This window comes from Balearica regulorum, chromosome 2, assembly GCF_011004875.1.
Source record: "Balearica regulorum gibbericeps isolate bBalReg1 chromosome 2, bBalReg1.pri, whole genome shotgun sequence".
Lineage (NCBI taxonomy): Eukaryota > Metazoa > Chordata > Aves > Gruiformes > Gruidae > Balearica > Balearica regulorum.
The window spans coordinates 6,280,888-6,305,919 of NC_046185.1; the positions used below are offsets into that span (position 1 = coordinate 6,280,888).

The 25,032-nt window shown below is 40.0% G+C and overlaps 1 protein-coding gene across 1 annotated transcript in view; it reads left to right on the forward strand.

Moving 5' to 3' along the window:
- FAM135B (family with sequence similarity 135 member B) overlaps positions 1–25,032 on the forward strand; it is a 210,309-nt gene that overhangs the window by 147,395 nt on the left and 37,882 nt on the right. Inside the window, exon 7 of the mRNA XM_075743262.1 lies at positions 7,730–7,856. Within this exon, the coding sequence (XP_075599377.1) occupies positions 7,730–7,856 (127 nt within the window). The remainder of the gene's footprint in view (positions 1–7,729; positions 7,857–25,032) is intronic.

The window sequence follows — 25,032 nt, forward strand, 5'->3', positions numbered from 1 at the left end:
TATTTGCTTAAGCCAGTAAAATAATTTTAAAGTGTGATACTGAGGATTTGTCTTCTTCTTGATAAATATTCAAAATCTGAAGAGTTTTTATATCATGCGTTCTCTAAATATAAATCAGGGTGAAGACACTAGTGTAAAAGAAATGCCAGTTCCATGCATTCTGAGACAAAAACAGCCAACTAAAACCTATTTGCTTTTCTCCCAGCTCAGAACTTTCCTGCTTACCACTTATCATTGGAGTTTACATGGAACATAGAAAAAAAGGTTTAATTGTAAAATCAGATCTTTATTGTGGTAACACAATAGAACTTGAATGACTGGAAAGTCTTTTTTTGTCACATTATAGCAAAAATAAACATCAGATAGTTACATTGTCTGGGAAAAATATCTATGCAATATTTCACTGTGGTTTAGTTTGCTACCTTAAACTGTGCCATCATAGTACATACTTTACATATATATACACATTATTTCTACACATAGGTATGCACTTAAATGTAAAACAATAACAGTTTTAGACATGGCTTGAAAATAAAGATCTCACGTTATGTAAACTTGAAATTCATTGTTGTCTTGAAGTTGTCCTGGAAACCAACTTTACCTGAAGCAGAGCTATCTGCTCCCATATGCCCTGTGGAGTCTGCTTTTCATATTTTATTAGCTCCGTTGGCAAACTAGATACTCCTCCCCAAAGTCCTTCCCTGTGCCCTGTATTTAAACAGTGAGAACAGTAGGGAAACCAGCAAGATCAATTCAGGCCTTTCCCTGAAGGTAATGTGCACCCACAAATAGCTCCTGTTGGGCGAATCTTGCCAGGGTGCCTCCCTTGCCTCCTGGTTTTTGACAAGTGAACATTTTGATGTTGATTTTTGTCCTGGTCAATAATTCTTATACAATAAATATTACATTAGGTTTGACACTTTGAAACCCTTGCGTCTTACCAAACCGAGAATGAGTGAAATTCATGTTTCGGGGATCCTTTGCAGGATTCTGGATGGAAATTTTGTGACCTGAAACACTGCTCTCCTCACCTTGCACCTTCCCCTACAACCAAACCTTTCTGCCAGGTACCGCGGGACGTTGTCACACCACTGCTTGCAAACCAGAGGGCTGAGCTGTGCCGCTGCAGACCCCAGGCCTCTCGCCATCCTGCAGTGACAGCGGCCGTGCAGGTCAGTGGTGTCTGCACTGAATGCTTTTGGCAGCTGCAGACCACAGAGCAGTATTTTCAGACTTTTGGGATGTGGGAAAACCAGAGGAGAATCTGGAGCAGAAGTTGGCTGGCGCATCTTTCCTAACATCACAAAAATGGCAGTTCTCTTTGGAAAGTAAAGGGATTGCCTCTGGCGACCTCATTTCGCCCACGATGACAGAAGATGACCCCATCAAGTCTGTCAAAGTTGAGCAGAAAAAGTGAACAATGTTCAGGCTTGAGAGTACTCCTCTGCTGAATGCACTGGCCTCCACAAACTGCTTAAGTACCTTTTTTATTCTCTTACCTAAGCTCTGAGGCTAAATATGCGTAGGCAGTAGCAGGAGGAATGTGAGGAGTTAGGGCTTTTGCACTCCAGTTTTCTATTTTGTCTTTTGTATAGATCACTTTAGTTTCTGGCCTGAGGCATCGACTTCTCCTTTAGCTCCCTGTCACTGGCTACGGGTCCAGTCTGGAAGTGGAATTGGCAGTTATTAGGCCAACATCAACTGTTAGAAGAGGCTCTTTGCTCCAGCAGAGTTCAGACTTCAGGAAATATTTCTGCTTTTCCCAAAGGGACACTTCCATCTCTATGGCATGCAGGACTACTTATTCTCAGGCATGCTGCAAGCTCCGTGCCTTTCTTATATTGTACTCATTTAGGAAGCAAACAGCAAGAAACATGGTTACCCGCTTCATTAATTCCATAGACCTCTGCAACACTCCTTCCTGACAGGAGTTAGCATATGCTACTGTTTATAAGTAAAAATACAGCTTGTAAATAATCTCTGGAACAAGGACCCAAATATATAGCTTCCCACACACACAGTTTCCCACACTGAATACGTTGCCCTATATGTTGTATTTCCTGATAAGACGCATGGACAATAGGATCTGGTTGGTATGTCTTCTACTGAGAGTTTATCCAGTGACTTCTCCTGATTTTTACTTTCTTCCCCTGAAAGCTTTCTGTAAGTGTAAGAGCCATGTTTCAGAACTGCTACTATCTGTTCAGACTGGTCTCCCCAAATCTGTGCTTTGTCTAAGGGTTGTGCAGAATCCGGTTCACTTGATGGCCACAGCATCTGCAGTCTTACTTTGGTTCTTGGTCTTTAGCTGAAAACATTTTCAATCATCTGAAAAAAAACCCAAACAAACAAAACCAAGGAAAAAACCCAACAAAACCAAGACCTGAAAATGCTGCAAATAAGCAAGATCCTTCATCAGAGGCAGCTGGCAAACCCATTTTCTCTTGTTTACACAAGGAGTTTAATTTCCTCAGCTCTCTGGATTCTCCTCAACTTTCTATTCCCTTCCTCACTTTCATACATATGTCTGTGTGAAAACCAAAGTAGACTTTCAGGGTTTTACTTGTTCACATTGAATTCTTAATTGCCCCCATCCAAATCACCATATGAGAAACAAGAAATCTTGGTGGCACCTGAGATGGGGAAATAATATAACACACGTTTTGCAGGTGGAGAAACCAAGACACAGATGCTGAATTTTTCAGGGCCTTGGGCTTGTTCTGCTCTGGGAAGAGGAAACAGAATCAAAAGGACACAGGGTATTTAAAGGTTTCAGCCCTGACCTAGTTCTGCTCTGCTCCACTGCACTGAGGAATCAGGCCAACTCTGGCCATCCTTGAGTAGTTTTATCTCGCTTAAATCCTTTTATTTCCATGCGTCCTCCTGTTCCTTAAAAGCACAACTGATAGATCTGTATGTGATACGCACACTGTACTATCCTGTATGCTTTGAATCTGTGTGTGCGCTATGCAGGTCAATTTTTCTAAACTTGTAAGTGTAGCTGGCACCTACTTATTGGCAGCTTATATTTGAAATGGCCACAGATGTAATTCTGGGTAGCAAAGTTCATGACTTGTTTTTCCGGCTCCACCTCATTTGCAAATATATTAATCTGTAGAAAGAAAACAGAATATTTATGCAGTAAAAAGCTATTACTTGAATAATATGTTTATTAAAAGAATACTAGTTTATATTTTTTTTCCTCTAGGAACTCTTGCATAATAACTGGATCATTTTTCCTCTCAATTTTCTTTTATTTGTTACTGTTTTTTATGTATTTACAAGGATAAACCTCCACTCTGACATGCCATTCTCCTGAGCTACCAGCTGAGAAGTCACATAAGAAAAATCTGACTATTTCTGAGTCAAACTTTAAAAAAAAACCCCAAAAACAAAAAAGCAAAAAAATCCCACCCAAACCTAAATAAATATCACCATATGACTTTGCCTGCTTTGAAAGTTTGTTGCAATTAAGAGCGTTCAGAACAAATGAACCAACATTTTTCAGCAAACAAAATCATCAGAGATTTCAAACCAGATTCTCCCTTTGACTCTGTTTGGGATCTAGGGAGAGATATCTGTTTCCATTACCAATTTTATTTTAGTAAATGTTATCAGTTTTACACAGGAAGCTCAGAACATTTTACAGTCACTGATGTAACCTTAGTGAAACTATTTGCGTAAGAGAGAAACACATCTAGGGGAGCACAACCTGTAAATATCCACATATTGTTCTCAAAACCAAATAACAAATCATCCATGTGCTCTATGGCCATGTGCCAGGAGCAATTTGCCAAATGCTATATTAATGTTTTGAGTTAAAACACTGAAGGAAATCAGTGTGGTGCATTACATCTTTCCTGTTCTGTGGGAGTTAGAATGAAGTTCCTTGTGAAATGCAAACGGTGCTGGCAGTGGAGGATATGAGGGTTTGATTCCGAGGTGTGTTATTTCCATGGGACTTACATATATTTTTCAATTTTTACATCAGTAATATTTAATGCATAAAGGACTGAGGGAAAAAAGAGGTGATTTGTCCATAAATCTGGTCTAAATGGGATGCAAGTTCATTTTCTGAACTTCCACTCCTGTTTCAGTCACAAGCTTATAATTACTTGTAATTAGAAATGCAAAGATTGTTGGATTTTTTTGTTTATTTGGGTTTTTTTAATCATTTGATCATTTCATATAACGCAAGATACTTTTTTCTAAAGCAAGATTCAAAAGATCCCATATCTGTTAGGTTTTTTGCCCCGTTCTGCTGAAAACTACAATTCATGAAGACATTAAATGTTGCTTACAAAAAAAAAAAAAAAAAGTCTTCATTTTGGAAAAAAGTTAATGAAAAATTAAAAAATGTTATTTCATTTTGGGACACTTTAATTTTAGAGGGAATAATATATTTTATTAAACTGGCCTAAAGCATTTATTCTGAATTACTTCAATAACACATCTGAATTAACATTTATCAAGGCCAATGCATTTCTTATGCTAGGGAACTGTCATCTAACTTATATGTCCACAGAAGATAAAAACCAGGGAATGATTATTTAATATTTTGTGCCATACAAGAACTAAGAGGTGCCACATTCAATTCTCCAACAGCAGTTTCAAAACAAACAGAAAGTGAAGCACATATTACAACATTCAATTCATTCCAAAACATGTTAGTGAGGCCAAAAGTATAAATCAAAAAGGCATGGACACAAATTCATGGAAGATAACCATGACTGATGGAAATAATTGCCTGAATATAACCTCTGAGTCAGAAAGTTCTTAAATTTTGATTGCTGGTATCTTGCAGGCTATATCATAGGAAAAAATGGGCTTTTCAAGGAAGAGTACTATAATATGTGTCCTTAGATGACTGCTATAAGAACTATGAGACTCCTCTGAAAGATAAAGACATCTCATGGGTAAGGTCACCAAAAGAACAGCTAAAAAAAAAAAAAAAAAAGCAAAAATAAATTGTTTCTTTCGCTGAAAATATTAATACTTCTGCACACATGTTCCTTCTGTCTGACACACACACATTACCTCTTTTGACCTCTTTTATCCTGACTCTAAATAAAAGCTAAGGTTAACACACAGGATGAGGATCTAAATGTTGATATTAAATCAATGCTATTAAATAGACAGTCCAAATGGACATGTAAATAACCAAGGTTCAAGATTCATACAAATGAGCATGGTTGCAGGAGTGATTGGAAAAAAAAATACAGAAAATAAAATTTGATGTAGCAAATTCACCTGTTATTGCTAATAAGAATTGTCATCAAGTATTATGTACCTCAGAAAACATTAGGGGAACCTCAGCAGTTTGTAAGCCTTCAGTTAAACTTTTCCTCAACAGACAGACAACATTTTGGCAGGTTTCCCAAAAAAAGGTTTTGGGTTTACAGTACTATGTGAAATCAATTTCCATAAAACCAACAGATTAAAATCCCTTCTTTGCTCTAAAAGCAAAAGATAAATAAATAAAAAAGGCATTAAAAAGTGCTTTTCTCTCCCTTAAAACCTTTGAAAGCTTTGCTAATATTCAAATGAAGAGTTTTTCATGTGCAGGCAACATTTGTTTAAGCTTCTCTCTCTGATACCACAGCAATCATGTTTCATTTCTGCTTCTTGAGCCTTTCCAGCAGACCAGGGAGACAACATCATCCAATAACAGCTGCAATTATTCAGAGCAGTGTTTATCTCGTGGCTGTTTGTAATTGCTTTATTTTATTTATTTATTTTTATCTTAAATGTTGCATGTAGGAAATACATGGAAAGACTTCATGCTGCTTAGAAGCAGCCAGCTGGAAATTTCTTGGATCGCATAAATTAATACATACACAAGCAAGACCAGATATATGCTAGGGTCTTCTACACCATCCTCCCCCTCATCGGATGTCCTTTTTGTTAGTGTATGAATGCTTTGGGATATGTAACAGACAGCAGCTTTGACTTAGAGGTGAGGCAGGGATTTGTGTTTAAGCTTCTAAAACTGATCCAATTCCTACTTTTGCTTGAGATTCTTTTTTGATGTTGCACACATCACTGAATTTCCCTGCACATCAGAACCTCACCTGTTATTTGGGTGATAACAAGTATTGCTGCATCTTTCTCTTGTCTTGTATCCTTAGCATAAGCATCCTTTCGTTGCGTGTTTCTGTACAGCAGCCAGGACTGTTATCTGTCCTTAAAAACTGAATCAGGTGTAGATATCCATGAATTATGGCTGATCTGAGCTGACGTGGCCGCATGATATGCATCTACATAGACGGAATAACCTCAGACTGGGAAGTTTTGGCAGAATGAATAGCACTGCCCTATCTCTTTAATTCTGGCACATTCTGGTTTTAAAATCTTTTTTTTTGCTCCCCATCTTGGAAGCTCTTGTTCTTTCAAGGACACCAGGTCTCCTGGGTATGATGTAACTTGGGATGCCTGGACAGGCATCAGGTGCCTGTGGATGGTGATCCCAGTCTGAAAGCTGTAGCACAAACTCGGTGGCATTACCTTTGCAGTGAGTATGAACAGCAAATGTGTTTTTCTTTTTTCTCTGCAGTTCATTATTTTAATTCCACCTTTGCCTGCTGCTTTTTAAGAACCCTTATGGTTGCTTGCATCACCATTTAGACTCAGTAATTTGGCTCATTGTAAAGTAGCCTAATTTCTCTCTTGAAATCTTGATGTAGTTTATGTACAGCACGTGTTATCACAGGGATTAAAAGTGTGTTTTATCTCACCTAACTTCAGTTGTTTATGAGGAAGTCATCCTAGCCTCTCTTTATTGTCCAAAATAAAAATAAGCAATCTGAGGTTGAAATTCATCTGACCTATTTCATATGACTACTTCAGAAAGAGATGACTTATAGCCTGGAAATGCTGATTCCTCTCCAGCGAATATAAAGGCTGCCTACATCATTAACTGGGATGTAGACATTCACTCAGATTAATCCAGAGTAAGAGCCCTAGCTATGCATCAGGACTCTGATGAGCTCAATGCTGAGTAAACTCCAAACAAGATGTTCCACTCTTAATGGGTTCCTGCTATAAGATAGGAGATATATAGATACAGCCAGAAGAGAGCACTGTGACCATAATAGTCAGCACTGAGAGGTAATGACCTCAATACTAAATTCAAACTTAATTTCTATCATGTTTTTGAGGAAGAATTTGCATAACAGCAAATTCATGTTGCAGGTGGGTATGGAAAAACATATCCCAAATGAATGAACTGCATTCAGCAAAAGGAAATGCAGCTTTTGGGCTGAAGTCTTGTTATTTTGTTGCTAGAAGCTTATGTCATGTGACAGTGAGAAGTGGGAACTAAGCTTCCAATCTTTAATAAAAAATTGGGAAGAACTACAAAGGATATTGATAGTAAAGAGATCGTGCAAAGTTCAAAGAGAAAGGGTGACATGGTTAAAGTCAGAAAGAATTTGCATCAGTCAAGATGCAAGCTGGTGAAAAGTTGGGTAAGAGTATTACCTATGTGGGTAGATAGAAAGGTTGTATTGCTGAGATGTTATGCTGGAAAAAGATCTGTAAGACAGCAGAGAGAGGACCAAGTGAAAGATAACACTCAAGCCACTGGACTGAATGCCAGGAAAGCAAACTTGATTCACATCATTTGAGCTAGTGCATACTGGACAATGTTCATTTTGAAAGGGAAACAGGTGAACTTACTCTTCTCTAACAATACTGCTCTGATAGTTTTTCTCAATTTTTCTTCTTTTAGTTTTGCTCGTCCAGGAAAAGGTTCATGGCTTGGTAAAGGCAACCTGGAGGTGGGACCAGACCAGTCGAGTATGTCATTAGAAAATCTAGTGTTTGGAGCTGGCTACTGCAAACCCACTTCTTCAGAGGTAAGGAGGATGAACAATGATGTCTTACTTCCATTTGGTCACAGAGAGTGTCCACATTATCTGTGAAGAATGTGCCGTGGTTTATATTACTAGTAGAGGAATTTTGTTGGAAGAACCCTTCAAACATTTCTGCAGGAACCACCTGGCACTTGGATACACAGTTCATGGGTGTTCAGCCCCCATGCATATGAACCATTAAGGCCAGGGTAGATGAGGCTTTGGGCTACCTGGTCTAGTGGACGGTGTTCCTGCACATGGCAGGGGGGTTGGAACTAGATAATCTTTGAGGTCCCTTCCAAACCAAACCATTCTATGATTCTATGATTCTATGATTCAGAAAAGTTCAAGATGTATGGATATATACCTGATTGCCAATGGCACTACCAGGTGTCTGCTGTAAGGTGAAATTAGTTATTCAGTAAAAGATCCTTGCTTTCAGGTGTTACGTTTGACGGCCAGAGGCCTTGAGTCATTATTAAGGATGTTGTGAAGGAAGCATTTGTGGCTGGAGTACTGAGTATTGTGTGTGTTGGTGACGCAGTGTTATGCACATTGCCTTATTCAATGCAGGTCCCACAGTTAGTGTATGCCTTTGATCTTAGTACTTAGCGCAGGTGAAGAGGAGAGTTTGTTGTGCAATTTTTAGTACCAAGTTGTTTGTTTGGAAAATAATGATTAATTGGGGGTTTTTGTTTGGTTTTTTGTTTGGTTGGTTTTTTAAAGTGCTAGCTTTGAAGTGGTTTTTGTCAGAAATGTTTCCTCCTATCTAGAAACTCAACCCAGAATATTGGAATTATTAACTTGTTAGGAAACCCTGATTCAAGGGTTCTGATTAACATGCTGCCCTCAGCTTCCCTCAACCTTTCCTGTCAAAGCTGTTCTGTTCTGCATAAATAATAAAAATATGCTAGCCTAGAGCAGCTGGTGCAGAAGAACTACCAGGGGATTAACTCAGGCTGAGAGAATGTTTGGCCCGAGGCTGCTATCCGAGCCGTTGGGTCATTGTATGCTTTTGGCAAACAAACTGACCTCAACCTCTGCCTTTCTGGTAGACAGTCACATCACATAAGTTTAAATAACTGATTCAAGTGTTTGTCTTTGTAGGCTAATCTCTGTACATCTCTGTACATCACACAAGAGAGAGACTTCTTTGGAGAGTGGTTCCTACTTTTCATTATCCTCTGGACACATCTCTATTGTAAGAAGATAAATGGAAAGGATAACTCCACTCTCATTTTTCCTTTTACTCTCCATGGAAAAATCTTAGTCTGCTGTGATGAGGAAAACTTCCTTTCCAAATGTTTTCCTTAGCTGCAAACCTTATTTTCTACCTAGCTCTGTTGACTAATCTTCTTTGATTATAGGCTTTTTTTTCTTCTTCTTCTTTTTAAAAATGACAGCATAATTATTATCCTCATGGGTGATCTGTTAAATACCGAAATGAAAGCACTCTATCATGAACCGGATTTAGCACTCTGCTACCCTGCAGGTCATGAGAATGTTACACACCGAACAATCATAAATATAATGCTGCACACTCTACCTCCACATGGTCAGATATGCATTTGCTTAACTTCAGAAACCTCTATAAGTCATGACATTTGTTCTCGATCTGTGCATTTTAATTTAATAGACTGTCATGGCCTTTTTGCATATGCTATCCATGATGTATGATAACAAAGAAAGACTACTTCTCTTAGTTTAAAGTAAAAAAATAAAAATTCAAAGATAGAAAAGAAATTGCTGTGGGGGTAATCCTAAGTCCAACTGAGGGCCTTGTGACTGCTGGTTTATGTGGGAGTTTATACATGGGATTGAAGGAAGAGGAGTAATATGATTTCTTAGAGTGCTGCAGTGCTTTGCGCTGCATCAAGTTTATTTCCCTTTACAAATCTGTAGATTCCATTTCATGTTGTTTGAATGTGTTTGTTAAATGTAACTTCAACTGGACTATAGACACGTCCAGGTTTGGGAAACTTTGCAATCACCCTCAGTGGGCATGACAATGGATCCTACCCTTTTCAGTAGATGAAAACTGCAGACCTCTCTACTCACTATATATATTTTTGGTTGGATTTTGCCTACTGCATGTCCAAATTAGTAACTTGAATACCTTATCTCAAGATATGCCACACTTTTTTCTTTTGTTGGTAAGTTACTCTGATTTGATGCAACTAGCTAAATCTAGGCTAGAACATCTAATATATCTTGTCTTCCAAGGCAGACAGAGCTTCATTGGGCAGCAGGACCTGGGAGAATTAATTTTAAAGAGACTTTGATTAGTTCCTTTTTATGTCGTAAAATGCTGTGAAACAGTTATTGTTGGTCTATCCTGTTTTTACTTTTGTTTTGTTTTGGTTTGGTTTGATCTCTGCAAAGCTGAGTTTGGATCCTTTTACTTTTCATGTACATTTCTGTGCTTTCCTTGATCTGAGAAGTCTCCAGGCTTAAGCTCTTAAGATGCATCTCCTGGGCAAGTGTCTTTTGTCTGATGTATTTTCTAGGGAACTGAATCTGATTATTCAGTTCTCTGTAAGACTGCAAACAATTGGTATTTCCCTTATTTGAGGTTTACCTATTGTGAGTAAACCAAAAAGAGCTTTTTTTTCCCTACAGTTGCAACCAGATTATTTTTTCAGATTACTTCCATTTGAGCAGAAATTTTGAATGTATAGGAATTCTAAATCATTCCTATTGTACCCTCTTCCTCAACTCTAGGAGGTGCATGGCTTAAAACCCCAGCGAATTAGTGGTTCACTGTGTCTGAGGCACTTACTAACTCCACAGTTTATTCAATTTTATAGGTTTGGCATAACACTCATACATAGCATCATCATACTCAGTAGAGGGACTAGTGGCATGGTGTATTGGGTTTATGTGGCAAGGTTTTGGTAGCAGAGGGGGATGGGAGCAGGGGTGGCTTCTGTGAGAAGACACCAGAAGCTGGCCCCATGTTATAGTGACCCAATTCGAGCCGGCTCCAAGATGGACCCACTGCTGGCCAGAGCTGAGCCCATTGGCGATGTTGTTAGCACCTCTGTGATAACATATTTAAGAAAGGCTAAAGACCACTGTGTGGCAGCTGTGAGAAAGAGTGAGAAAATGTGAGAGAAACAACTATGCAGGCACCAAGGTCAGTGAAGAAGGAAAAGAGGAAGTGCTCCAGGTGCCAGGGCAGAGATTTCCCTTCAGTCTGTGGTGAAGACCATGGTAACAAAGGTTGTCCCACTGTAGCCCATGGATGACCCCACGCTGGAGCAGGTGGCTGTGCCCTTAAGGAATTTAGATTTGTTCTTATTTCCCATTCTACTCTGTTCAATTGATAATAAATTAATTTGCCCAAGTAAAGTCTGTTTTGGCCATGACAGTAATTGGTAAATCATGTCCCTGTCCTTATCTTGACCCGTGAGCTTTTTGTTATGTTTTTCTGTCTCTGTCCTGTTGAAGAAAAGGAGTGATAGAGAGACTTGGTGAGCACCTGGTGGCCAGCCAAGGTCAACCCATCACACATGATTCAGACAAGATTTGAACACAGTATAGTAGTGGCTGGAATTACCGTAGTAGTGCTAAGCCCTCAGGAAGCCAGAATTGTGCTGAAACCTGATGTTAATACTACGAAGTCATGTTTTCCAGACATCTATTGAACACAAAGTAGAGTACTCTTATGTTGACATATCATCTCTAAGTCCTACATCCCATTTTTACCTCTCTTCTTCATAAAACATGGGTGCATCAGAGAGCTAATTTTCTTTTTAGACCTGTACATTGCCTGCAAGTTCTCATCTAGTTTATGTAGTTGATTTGCTTTTTCGTATTGAAAATGCAAGTGACTGCCTTCATTTCTAAAGAAAGTCTGTATTGATCATCATTTCCTCTTGCCACTTCCTGAGCTAATCTTCTGTGTCTGGGCTGCTGAGGTGCCACTGCTTAATGATAGATCCTGAAGGCTCCTCATTCTCTACTTCTGACTTCTCAGTGTGGAGACTAATTAAATGCCAGCAGCTTTGTACATGTGCGTTTTCCCTAGCTCTACCCAAGCAACTTCTGAACACGACTGACAGTTTCCTCATCTCCCAGCTTAGCAGAGTAATTATAATAATTAATGCTATTTAACCCTTGATGATTTTTTTAAGACTTCCACTCTCTTCCCAGTCATCTACCCAGCAAACAGGGATCTTCCCTTCCTCCATTCCTCCTTCCCTCCCTGTCTAATATTTTCTCTCTTTACTACACTTTTGCTTTGAAAGCCAATTAATACAACAAAGATATTATTGAAATAAGAATTTTCTGTTGTCAGAGAAATATGATTTTGTGGTCAAAAAAACTAGTAGAGAACAATCTACAGAATAAGAAAATGTGCTAGTACTTTCTCAACCTCTCTTCAGCCCGTAACCTCTACTCACAGGGAATATATATCACAGTAGATTAACAATATCTTCAAAATAGGATCATATCTACTGCAGACTTGGGAGATCTAGTGGGATGAAAGAGACTCATGAGCTGTATGTCACTGGCTTCCCTCAGGGGCATCTGCATTCCCCTTTGGGTCTGCTAAATTGCTTTTCCCTGTGAGGAAGTTCAAGGGGTTATTTCAGATATTACAAGGTCTGTATCTGAACATCACACTGACTCATGCTTTCAGGTGATCTCAGCAGCCATAAGAGCTGTAGACTGAAAAATATCTACAGATCCTACATCTACAATAAAATAAAATGTTCCTTGCAGAACTGAAAATTGAATGGTCACTTAAACTTCAAGAGTTTTATGCATTGCCTTGTACCATACACCTCTTCTGTATCCACTGTTGTCAGACTGGTTTAATGTCTTTGTAATATTGTGCATCACATGCCTGCTGTGTTATAATCAAATTGAGTCAATGACATACTGCGGGTTATTAATAAACTGTACTCACAGTAATCTTATTTTCATTTGGATAGCAGTTGCACTGCAGATAAATTGACTTCTAAGTAATCAGATTGATTAATCATATGACTTCCCATTAATAAGGCACTGGTGTTTGATAAGAAGTGTTGTTCTTCCATCTAGCATTGATCTAGCTATCCCAAAAGACATAAAGTTTATGCCTGGCATAATACAAGAACTAGGAGAATCATTCAAACAAAATCGTTGATGATAAGAGGTTTTTTCCAAAAACAGTTTGCTAATATTTTAATCTTTTCAGCAACATATGAAAAACCTAGGCTGTTTCAGCCTAACACCAAAACATTACTCAAACCCACATTTTTATGTCACATAGGAATCATCTGTGTTTTATTCTTCTTTTCTTCTGTATAGTTATGGCTCTTTTGCCATGATACTTCACTTTTCAACTCTTGAAAAAGGAAGGTTGTGCATCAGAGAATAGCCCATGTAGGATCCATTGTGGGATTTGTAGTATGCCCTGAAATCCCAGTTTAGTTGAGACAAGAGGAATACGTAGGTGAAAAGTTCATAGAATCACAGAATCATAAAATTGTTTTGGTTGGAAAAGACTTTAAAGATCACCAAGTCCAACTGTTAACTGAGTACTGCCAAGTCCAATCAAGAAACCATGTCCCTAAGTGCCACATCTACACATCTTTTAAATACCTCCAGGGATGGTCACTCAACCACTTCCCTGAGCAGCCTGTTCTAATGATTGACAACCCTTTCAGTGAAGACATTTTTCCTAATTGCTAATTCCTAATTTCCTTATTGCTCCAGGGGCAGTTTAGGTTGGATATTAGGAAAAAATTCTTCACTGAAAGGGTGGTCAGACATTGGAACAGGCTCCCCAGAGAGGTGGTGGAGTCACCATCCCTGGAGGTGTTCAAAAAGCATGTAGACATGGCACTTTGGGACATGGTCTAGTAGACATGGTGGTGTTGGGTTGATGGTTGGACTTGATGATCCTAGAGGTCTTTTCCAACCTTAAAGATTCTATGATTCTATGATTCTAATATCCAATCTAAACCTCCCCTGGCACAAGTTGAGTCTATTTTCCTCTTGTCCTATTGCTTGTTACTTGGGAGAAGAGACCAACACCCACCTGGCTACAACCTCCTTTCAGGTAGTTGTAGAGAGCGATCAGGTCTCCCCTCAGCCTCCTTTTCTCCAGGCTAAACAACCCCAGTTCCCTCAGCCACTCCTCATAACACTTGTGCTCTAGACCCTTCCTCAGCTTTGTTGCCCTTCTCTGGACACACTTCAGCACCTCAGTGTCTTTCTTGTAGTGAGGGGCCCAAAACGGAACACAGCACTTGAGGTGCGGCCTCACCAGTGCCGAGTACAGGGCGACGATCACTGCCCTTGTCCTGCTGGCCACACTATTTCTGATCCTAGGCAGGATGCTGTTGGCCTTCTTGGCCACCTGGGCACTCTGCCAGCTCATTTTCAGTCAGTTGTTGACCAATCCCCCCAGGTTCTGCTGAGCAGCTTTCCAGCCACTCTTCCCCAAGCCTGTAGCGTTGCCTGGGGTTGTTGTGACCCAAGTACAGGACCCTGCATCGAGCCTTGTTGAACTTCATACAGTTGGCCTCGACCCATCGATCCAGCCTGTCCAGATCCCTCTATAGACCCTTCCTACTCTCGAGCAGATGAACACTCCCACACAGCTTGGTGTCATCTGCAAACTTTCTGAGGGTGCACTCGATCCCCTTGTCCAGATCATTGATAAAGATATTAAAGAGAACTGGCCCCAGCACTGAGCCCTGAGAAACACCACTTGTGACTGGCCACCAACTGGATTTAACTCCATTCACCACAAATTTTTGGACCCGGCCAGCCAGCCAGCTTTTTACCCAGTGAAGCATAGGCCCATCCAAGCCATGAGCAGCCAGTTTCTGCAGGAGAATGCTGTGGGAAACTGTGTCAAAGGCTTTACTAAAGTCTAGGTAGACAACATCCACAGCCTTTTCCTCATCCACTAAGCAGGTCACCTTGTAATAGAAGGAGATCAGGTTGGTCAAGCAGGACCTGTCTTTTATAAACCTATGATGACTGGGCCTGATCACCTGGTTGTCCTGTATGTGCCATGGGATGGCACTCAGGATGATCTGCTCCATAACCTTCCCCAGCACTGAGGTCAGACTGACAGGCCTGTAGTTCCCCAGATCTTCTTTCTGGCCCTTCTCATAGATAAGTGTCACATTTGCTAACCTCCAGTCAACTGGGACCTCCCTGGTCAGCCAGCACTGTTGATAAATGATGGAAAGTGGCTTGGTGAGCATTTCTGCCAGCTCCCTCAGTACCCATGGGAGTTGTTCATTCCCCTTCAGACATAGGAACCTTAATGTAGAGATTCCTGTTATCCTTTTTTTTTTGTATTTATTAGCACAACATAGTTAAGATTCTGATTTTACCAATTCAAAACTTAGGTGTGTAAGATAGCTGGTATACATTATTTAACATTAAAAAAAAAAAAATCAAATTTACACACACACCCCACCCTGGTATTTAAAATAGCTTTTACTTATAATTACTCTGTATAAATAATTGAGACTTCAGAAGTGTAGTTTGCATCAGAATTTCATCCAGAATTGTTAATTTTACATGAAAATGACTTTATTTTTGGTCTCAGACTTCTCTGCTTCGGTGTGAGTGTGGTATGGAAAACATATCTTTCATGTGTTAGCATGTCCTTGTGATGAATGGTTTTAAAGGAACAGGATTCTTTCAGTGTCTTCCTTATGCAAATGATGATTAGTTGTGGTTGGGACTCCAGCAGATGTCCAACACACAATTATTCTGAGATAGTAAGAGAGCTGATATACTGTTCTTTATAAGGTATAATGACAAGTATCTTTAATCAGTGTGTTCAGGGCACCATTTGTGATAATTACTGATGAAGTCTTTAATCTTCAGTTGCCTGAAGATAAATGGCTGATCTTTAGAAAGAACTAAATGATTTCCTAGCTGTAGCAGAAAACATGGTAACTAATAATGTCACAATAACTGGTTTCTTTAATCATTGGCATATTTCTTTCCTGTGGCTCTTACGTTTTGATCTGGCATATGCAGGGTACAGCAAGACAATGATCTGCATTATGACAGAGTTCAAAACTGAGATTAAGTTGGAATTAGGACTAAAAGATGATGTTGAAAGAGCTTTGCAATCTTTTCACTGTGGGTGTTCAATTAAAATATCATTAAATCATCTGGAGTCAGGCAGAACAGTGATGGAGTTTCCTGGAGAAAATCCTCAGGTATTGCTCATATGGGACTGATAACTGGTTCCTTTTGAAAATCAATAGAATTTGCATAGGAAGTTCCACTTTTCTTTTTTCTTCTTTATTTTTTTTTTTCTTGCTATTTTTCTGCAATACTTATGTATTGGAAAGAATCAGACTGCTGCATTCTCTTTACGAGTCTCCCTGCTGCATTATCTTTACAAATCTCTCTGTTTCTCTGCATACCACTGTGAAAAAGTCAATCACACCTAGACTTGTATAACTGAAAATAAGTTTTTTATAGCTAATTTAGAGTAGGTGTGAGTAGAGTGGTAAAAGGCAGACTGAGTATCAAGAATTTATTTCTCTTTCACAGCTACTATTACAGTTATATACTGAAGAACTTATTTGACTCCCATCACCACAATTTCTCACTTTGGGTCTGAAATTCACTTACAAATACACTAGTTTGTACAGTCATTCACTTGACTAAAATTCTTTAAATTAAAGTTTTCCCTTTCTACAGATTTCAGCATTGATTTTTGAGGAACTTTATAGGAGGGGGCTTGGGACAGATGTTTCTTTCTTTCTTCCCTGAAATGGAATGCACGAGCAGCAGGAACAGCCTTTCTACTCTTCACGTTAGGAAGTGGACTTGGCTGCTCTCTACCTTTTGATTGAGTATTCTATGATTCAGTTTTTCTTTCTTCTCAGAATTTTTTTCCCAGTGGTATTTTGTTGAAAAATTAGTTTCATATGGCCTAAAGAACACTACAATAATTTCCACTGACTGATGATGAGAGAGTTCTTGAAAGGAGACCTAATCAACTCTCATAGCTTCCAAGCTGACGGCCTTTCCAACAGGAGCACAGATGCCAACAACAGCACAGTCAAGATCCATCATCGGGAAGCTAACCCTTCGCTATTGGCAAGTGTCCCAGACAGCAGCTCGGGGACTGGTGAATGAGAAAAGAGATTCACTCTTTTTTCAACCACTTTGTCTTGTTTTGTGGAAACAAATCTTCAAGTGACAGCAAGAGCCTGTACCTCTGCTCAAAGCCATCACTGCAGTCATAATGACCCAAGAATCAGTTTTACAGCTAATAAGAATTATAAGTTCTGGTGCAGTGCCTGGGAGGAATGCTTAGAAGCGCAATCCCTGCAACATCAACTTGTGCGCAAACAACTGCCCCTGCTCCAATGATCTCACAAGTTCTCCGAGGATCAGACAGGTTTCAGCAGTCTGACAAACAGAAAAAAGTGGGCCACCCTCTTGATGTCTTCCTTACATCTAGTCTGAATCTACTCTCTTTTAGTTTAAAACCATTACCCCTTGTCCTATCACTACAGGCCCTATTAAAAAGTTTGTTCCCATTTTTCTTATAAGCCTCCTGCAATAAGGTCTCCCAAGATGTTCCCAAACTCTTTCCATGTGCAAGAGAAAGCCATCAAGTCAGTTGAAGGCACTATGTGCCTGCTCTTTGATGACCCAACCCAAATGTCCTGAAGCAATCTACAATATCTCTGGTCGAATTAGGTCTCCCTGGCATTGGTAGACAGAGTTGGCTGATGAGAAGCAAAGGCGAAATCTTGAACAGGATAGAGGGGTACCTCCAAAGCAGTGTTAAGTCATGTTCCTGGTGGTGGTAAAGTGTCCTTTCTGCTCTACATATTGTGTTTGTTTAGTAAACAATACAGTTTGATTCTCCAGAACTGTCAGTCAAGCCCTTTTTCTCCTCTATTGAACTCACTAGAAGTATTTTATTTAAAGCCATAAAATGATGGCCTGAAGAATAAATGGTAAGCTACTCATGGCTCATGAAATTTGATTGTCTTTGAGTCTAAATTACTTGAGGGCTGGTATATGTACTATGCATAATACAGGAGGTATCCACTGGGCTAGGAAAATGAACCTGTGAAAATGTAATATTTATGCAAATTTATACAGCTCTAGCTATTCAAAAGTTCCCCATTTTGTTACAGTAAATTATAGCAAATTAATATAATTGCCTTAAAGTAACATACCCAAGAAAGTTTCTGATTAGCCATTACTTCTGTTTCAGTGTTAAAATAGAAATTGTGGATTTCTGAAGTGATAAAAAGTACTGTATATTGTTTTATAATTGGCTTTGCAATTTGATGTATGTTTGCATGCATGTAAAAGAGCTATAAATGATTCATTGCCTGGGAGCGTCATAAGTGAAGACTTCAGGAATGCAGCATAATGACAGCATTAGACATTGAGCTGTTTCCTGGCAGCAAAAGGCAGAGAAACCACATCCCCCCACATCAAAGAAAACAGACCAGCATTATAGCACCTAGGCCAAAGCGGAGCATTTCTTGTGCAGACTGATTGCTTGCAAGAAGGAAAGTACCTGTAACCAGGGCTGTAAATTATTATTTTGGGATGTGATTGGTTGAAATAAAGTAATATTCCAGAAAAAAAAAAAAAAAAAGGTTTTGAAGCATTGCTAAGAGAAAAATCCAATGGATCTCATTTGGTCACTTTGAAAACTTGAATTATCTGAGTGATGGAACTCTCTGAGCGACAGAATTATCTTCAGTAAAATAGCTGGGAAAGGAATGGAAAATGATTTGTCTTACTTGGTTTTCACAAGAAACCTTGGAGTAGGACCTTGCAAGAGATCTTCTGTTCATTATTTTTCACAATAATGGACAAAATTCAGGTAACCTGAAAATTAGCATATTTAAAACCAATAAAAGGATTCTTTTTTTCTCCAGTTTTATAGACTACAATAGCTGGCGTAACGCATTGCTGGAAGGTGCTTCTGTGAACTTTGTAGGATTTGCCACAATTGTGCAAAATGACAGCACTGACAATTCCTACAGTCCTTGTTCAGAAAGAATGGATATTATGAGGGCTGTGGCATAAAACAATGTTTGGGCAAATTAAGGAAGACTTTGCCTGAAGGCATGCAATTTCTGAAGTTGTCAGGGCTTAGGTTTGGATTTTCTTTTCTTTGTTTACCTCTGTCTCCTCAGTGAGTATTTGATACTTAACTATGATTGGCTGCAAAACACAAGACTTTTTGGACTTCTGTTCTGATCCAGTTTGACAGAGTCTATACAAATCAGCATACTTTGCTCACTGCTTTGGGGAAAAATGAAAAGTCAATCGTGACCCAAGTAAAAAGAGAGGAATATGCAAGAACATTTGCAAATAATAATAAAAAGTAATAGTGCTATCAATAGAGACATGATTTCTTCCCACCTGCATATGACTCATAGGAACCTACTTGGTAACACTGTGGCTCTGTAACAGACTGAAAGAAACAATAAAATAAAAAAATCTGCCTTAGTAACGAAATGTCAAACTGCTTAAAAAGACGAACCCATAAAGGTTGAAGTAATTTGTCACTGCCAAAAGACAACTAAATATTTCCTCTTTAGCCATTGTTTGACAATGTTACTAATGCTTAAATTTACCAAGCTGAGGAAGAGATCAGAAATAGTGTTATGATTGTTCTAATTTTTATCTCCATTTGTGAAGTCAAAGATAACTAACCAGCATGCAGCAACTGCTCTGTTTATAGAGATTTGCACACTGAATTCTGGGCAAAGCTCTCAAATAAATAGATTTGGGTGGGCATAGTTGGTGCCATATTCCTTCTCTCCTAGTAGACTCTGTGTGATCAAGAACTAAAATGACCCACTGGCAAGCTATTTTCAGATAATACGTATTGTAAAAGTCATTTCAGAAGCCAAGCCAGTGGGAGTAGAATGACAAGATTCAAAGTGATCCTGGCCACCTGCACAAGTAGTCTGAAAAGCAAATGGTGCAATTCATAAACATCCTGTTCATAGGCAGGAATGACAACATATCACAAATCCCAAGAGGTTCATGTCCCTATACTCTTTCTATTAAAATAATTTACAAGTCTTCTTGGTTGCTTGATGTCACCATAGAATCATAGAATGGTTTGGAAGGTATCTTAAAGACTATCTAGATCTAACCCCAATGCCATGGGCAGGGACACCCTCCACTAGACCAGGTTGCCCAAAGCCCCATCCAACCTGGCCTTGAACACTTCCAGGGAGGGGGCATCCGCAGCTTCTCTGGGCAACGTGTTCAAGTACCTCACCACCCTCACAGTTAATAATTTCTTCCTAACATATAATCTAAATTGACCCTCCTTTAGCTTAAACCCAGCTGTGGGCTGTTCTTGCCTCTGCTCAGCTTATAGGTAATGCTGATACATAGTCAATAGGCTGTACCAATGAGCTCACCTTTCAATTCAAATACATTTCTCTAACCCAAGTTATTGCTGTGTATAACTTGGGTGTGATTTGTGTACCACCAGGGTACCAGAACTTCCTGGCTGGTATCTTTTACTCAGCCTCCAGATTTGGAACATAGTCTTCAAAATAAACAATTTTTTTTGGCTGCAGTAACAGTAAAAATCCATCCTTTATCTTATGACTGGACTGATGTTCCAGTGTTTCAAGTAATTAAGTCTTCCTCCATATATGGACATATTTATATCTGAGTATATTTTTATTTTAAGAGAGTAGCGGATATGAACTGGTTGGGCTTTTTAGGCTTAAAATGGCAGCTTCATGTGCTGCTGTCTCAAGGTCTTCAAACAACTCAAGCACAGTTTGTTGGGAAATTTCACTAGGCCCAAGTTACATTTTAATTGTCATTATCTGGTGGATAAACACAGTGAGCTTGGTTGATATAGATAGATTTCTTGAATGAGACTGTTGAGTTAATCCTGTGCTTAGTGGCAGGATATCAGTCAGGGCCCTCTTCCTCTGATTCCAGTGATAATACTCCACCTTAAAAATAGGACTCATCAAATGTTTGGTGACTGTGATATTGAATTTTGACGCAACTTCTGTGAATGTTTTGGAAGGGCAAAAAAGAAACCAAATTTCAGAAAGCCCAAATGGAGTAGCAGTGGGACAAGCGCAGTGCGACTCGGGTTATTTCTCAAAACTTAATGACATGCAGTGTCGTTCAGGATGCAGTGTCAGCTTAGTTCTCCTCTTATATGTTGTAGCACATTGGTGTGGTGGGTTGACCCTGGCTGGACACCAGGTGCCCACCAAAGCCATTCTATCACTCCTCTCCTCAGCTGGACAGGGGAGAGAAAATATAACGAAAGGCTCATGGGTTGAGATAAAGACAGGGAGAGATCGTTCAGCAAATAACGTCATGGACAAAACAGACTTGAATTGGGAAAATTAGTTTAATTTATTACCAATCAAAACCAGAGTAGGATAATGATAAATAAACCAAGTCTTAAAAAACACTCCACCTTCCCCCACCCCTCCCTTCTTCCTGGGCTTAACTTCTCTCGATTTCTCTCCCTCCTCCCCCCAGCAGCACAGGGGGATGGTGAATGGGGGTTGTGGTCAGTTCATCACACGTTGTCTCTGCCGCTCCTTCCTCCTCCGGGGGAGGACTCCTCATACTCTTTCCCCTGCTCCAGTGTGGGGTGCCTCTCATGGGAGACAGTCCTCCACCAACTTCCTCAACATAAGTCCTTCCCATGGGCTGCAGTTCTTCATGAAATGCTCCAGTGTGGGTCCCTTCCATGGGGTGCAGACCTTCAGGAGCAAACTGCTCCAGCATGGGTCCCCCACGGGGTCACAAGTCCTGCCAGCAAACCTGCTCCAGCGTGGGCTCCTCTCTCCACGGGTCCACAGGTCCTGCCAAGAGCCTGCTCCAGCGCGGGCTTCCCATAGGGTCACAGCGTCCTCCAGGTGCATCCACCTTCTCCAGCGTGGGGTCCTCCACAGGCTGCAGGTGGCTATCTGCTCCATTGTGGATCTCCATGGTCTGCAGGGGGACAGCCTGCCTCACCATGGTCTGCTCCAGGGGCTGCATGCCTGTTTCTCTCACATATTCTCACTCCTCTCTCTGGCTGCAATTGCTCCTAGTATTTTTTTTTTTTTTTCCCTTCTTAAATATGTTATCCCAGAGGCTCTACCACCGTCACTGATGGGCTTGGCCTTGGCCAGTGGTGAGTCCGTCTTGGAGCCGGCTGGCATTGGCTCCATCGGATGTGGGGGAAGCTTCTGGCAGCTTCTCACAGAAGCCACCACTGTAGCCCCCTGCTACCAAAACCTTGCCACGCAAACCCAATACAATTGGTATGCCATTTTCCAAACAAGCAGGACCAATACTGTGGTCAGAGGTAGGAAGGAGTGATGCGATTGCTGAGTTCAGTCCACCACCTTTGTGGGAAACTGTAAAATAGGTATGTGTTATAGTAGGTTGGAGTATATCTTCCATACGAACATCCTCTCTCCATCCTACTGTTTACCGTTCCCCAGCTTAAAAAATTTCTATGGCATGATTCAACACATGGCAATTTACCTACCTTCACAATGTACAGATGAGTTTAAGGTATGTTTTAATTTGTACCTATCTGTAGCACATTATCAGGGTGTGCAAGGTCTGTTATGGTGATTATGCGACAGGTCTTGAAATGTGAAGCCACAATAATTAGCTAACTTTCAATCACTATTAAAAATGTCTTTAAAAACAAAAAAAAAAAAAAAGGAAAAAAGAAAGGTGTTTCATTTCACTTTGAACAAGGAAATACTTTATTTCTAAGTTGACCTAACATGGTCTTTTTCCCCACTTTGGGCATCGAACTGTAAAATCAATTATTCCTGTAGCTCTAGTCATACGTGAACAGAGATCCAAGCCTGAAGTCACTTTCTTTCTGGCAGTGACTGGCAGTATTTAATAGAGCCTGGCATTTCTAAATAGGAAGCTGTGGTCCTCGCTGTTCCTTTTATTAAATAAAGAGCATTTCAGAGCGACCATTTGCTCTGGGTCTGTGCATCATAAAGCCACACTGAGCCAAGTAGTTCGGTGCAGGCAGTATGATAGAATTTCACTGTATTTAATAGCATATGGTGCCAAACACTATGAGAGAAATGGCATCTGCAAGAGAACTGGTTTTAACTTATTTGTTTGTCAGGTCCAAACTAGCCCACATGCTCCAGCAAAGTAACTTCAGTTGGTTCTTGTATCCGCCATGGCCATACCCTCCGTTCCCATGCAGGGAACACTGTGAGGACAACACAAGATGGAACCTTCACTTCCCTGCACGCCTCTTCACTTCTATCTCAGGTCCCTCCAGTTCCTGCTTTTTCTCTAAGTTAGAGGATTTCCAAGCCCACACTAAACCCTGACAAATGCTCTGGGACTGGTTGTCAGCTCCTTGGAGCCAGCAGTTACCGCTGGGTGAAGAATCCAAATCATTATGTCTGAAACATTCGTACTGTTTGAGGGAAGAAAATATCTATCTAAATTCAGGATGTCCCGTAGTTCTCTCCCTCTGCCTGCACCTGAAAAGAGTTGCTCAGATGATCTTTCTGAGCATTAGTTTTCTCAAATGTAAAACACAGAAAATGGTACTGACATTTATGATGCACTTCAGATTTTATAAATGACAGCCACTATATAAAAACAGAGCCTGTTAATCTTCGTGTGTTTTTTTTATTGCCATTGGTATTTCAGGATTTCCAGGCTGACATAAATATAACCCCTCAATTAAATCCTAATTCTTGCTCCAAAATCTGGAGAATTAAAAAGGTAAATTAAATTAGAATCTGTGTTACCTCTAAGCCCTAAAATGTCACAGTGCACTAGGAAAGGACAGTTCAAAACTGTATGAATTACTTTCATTATTTTTTTAGTAAGTGCTGGGGTGGAATTTCTCTGCACCTCTCTGAATTCTCTGCATCTGAGCTTCTAGTTTAATTTTCCTTCATACAGAGCTTGTGGAAAGGAAGGAGCATTTCTACAGAATTATGCATTCTGACATCAAAATTTGAAGTAGAGGGAATGAACTATGCTCCAAAAATACCTGTTTCTCTAAGTGCTATGAAGGGACTCCAGGGTGATAAGCTGAGCTGGACATGTTTACAGTCCAAATATAAAAGTTTTGCTAGCAACTATTCTCACCATTCCTATGTGAGAAAACTGGGTTATGTTAGACCTGTGGTCATTGCTGTCTATGTAATTAATTGCAAACTTTTTAAAACAAAACTATTAGGATGCTATAAAAAACCTGTGATGCACTTATTTATTTACTTATTCATGTACTTAATATGAGGCAGTACATAACATTGCTGCAAAGAGCAAAATTCCTCTTCCAGCTGCTAACCTGCATGATTACATAGCATCAAGCCACGTATGCCATAGCCAGAGCAGCAGCTGAACGTATCCTTCCCTGTTGCTATATGTAAAAGTTAAAACAAAACATTTCTGTTACTTTCTGTTGTCCTGAATGTGAATTCTGATGGCGCAGTTGCATTACGCCACTGAACAGTATTGCCTTCTATATGTGTGAGTGTGTACATACAGGTGGGAGAGACAGAAAAATATTAACAAATGTCCTTTTAAAACTTGACTGGTTTTGTACCTGCTGCCTGCAGCGATGTGTGATAACAAGGCAGTTCTTCAGCTCAGGGGTCCTTGTTTGATCGCAGCAACAGGAAGGGATTTGCTTTCCTTATCCATGAGTAAGCAGCATGAACTCTCTTTAATCAGAAAGGACAATTGTCCTGGTTTCAGCTGGGATAGAGTTAATTTTATTCCTAGCAGCTGGTATAGTGCTGTGTTTTGGATTTAGGATGAGGATAATGTTGATAACACACTGATGTTTTAGTTGTTGCCAAAGAGTCAAGGACTTTTCAGGTTCTCACACTGCCCTGCCAAAGAGAAGGCAGGGGGTGCCCAAGAAGCTGGGAGGGGACACAGCCGGGACAGCTGACCCAAAGTGGTCAAAGGGATATTCCACACCATATGACATCATGCTCAGTATATAACCAGGAGGTTGGGCAGCTCAGGAACTAGCCCATTGGCTCTGGGTGGTGAGCAACTGTGCTGTGCATGGCTTGTTTTTATATTCTTTTTATCACCACCACCACCACCACCACCACCATCATCATTCTCTTCCTTTTCTGCCCTATTAAACCATTTTTATCTCAACCCACAAGTTTTCTCACCTTTTTTTTCCATTTCGATTCTTCCCCTATCCCAC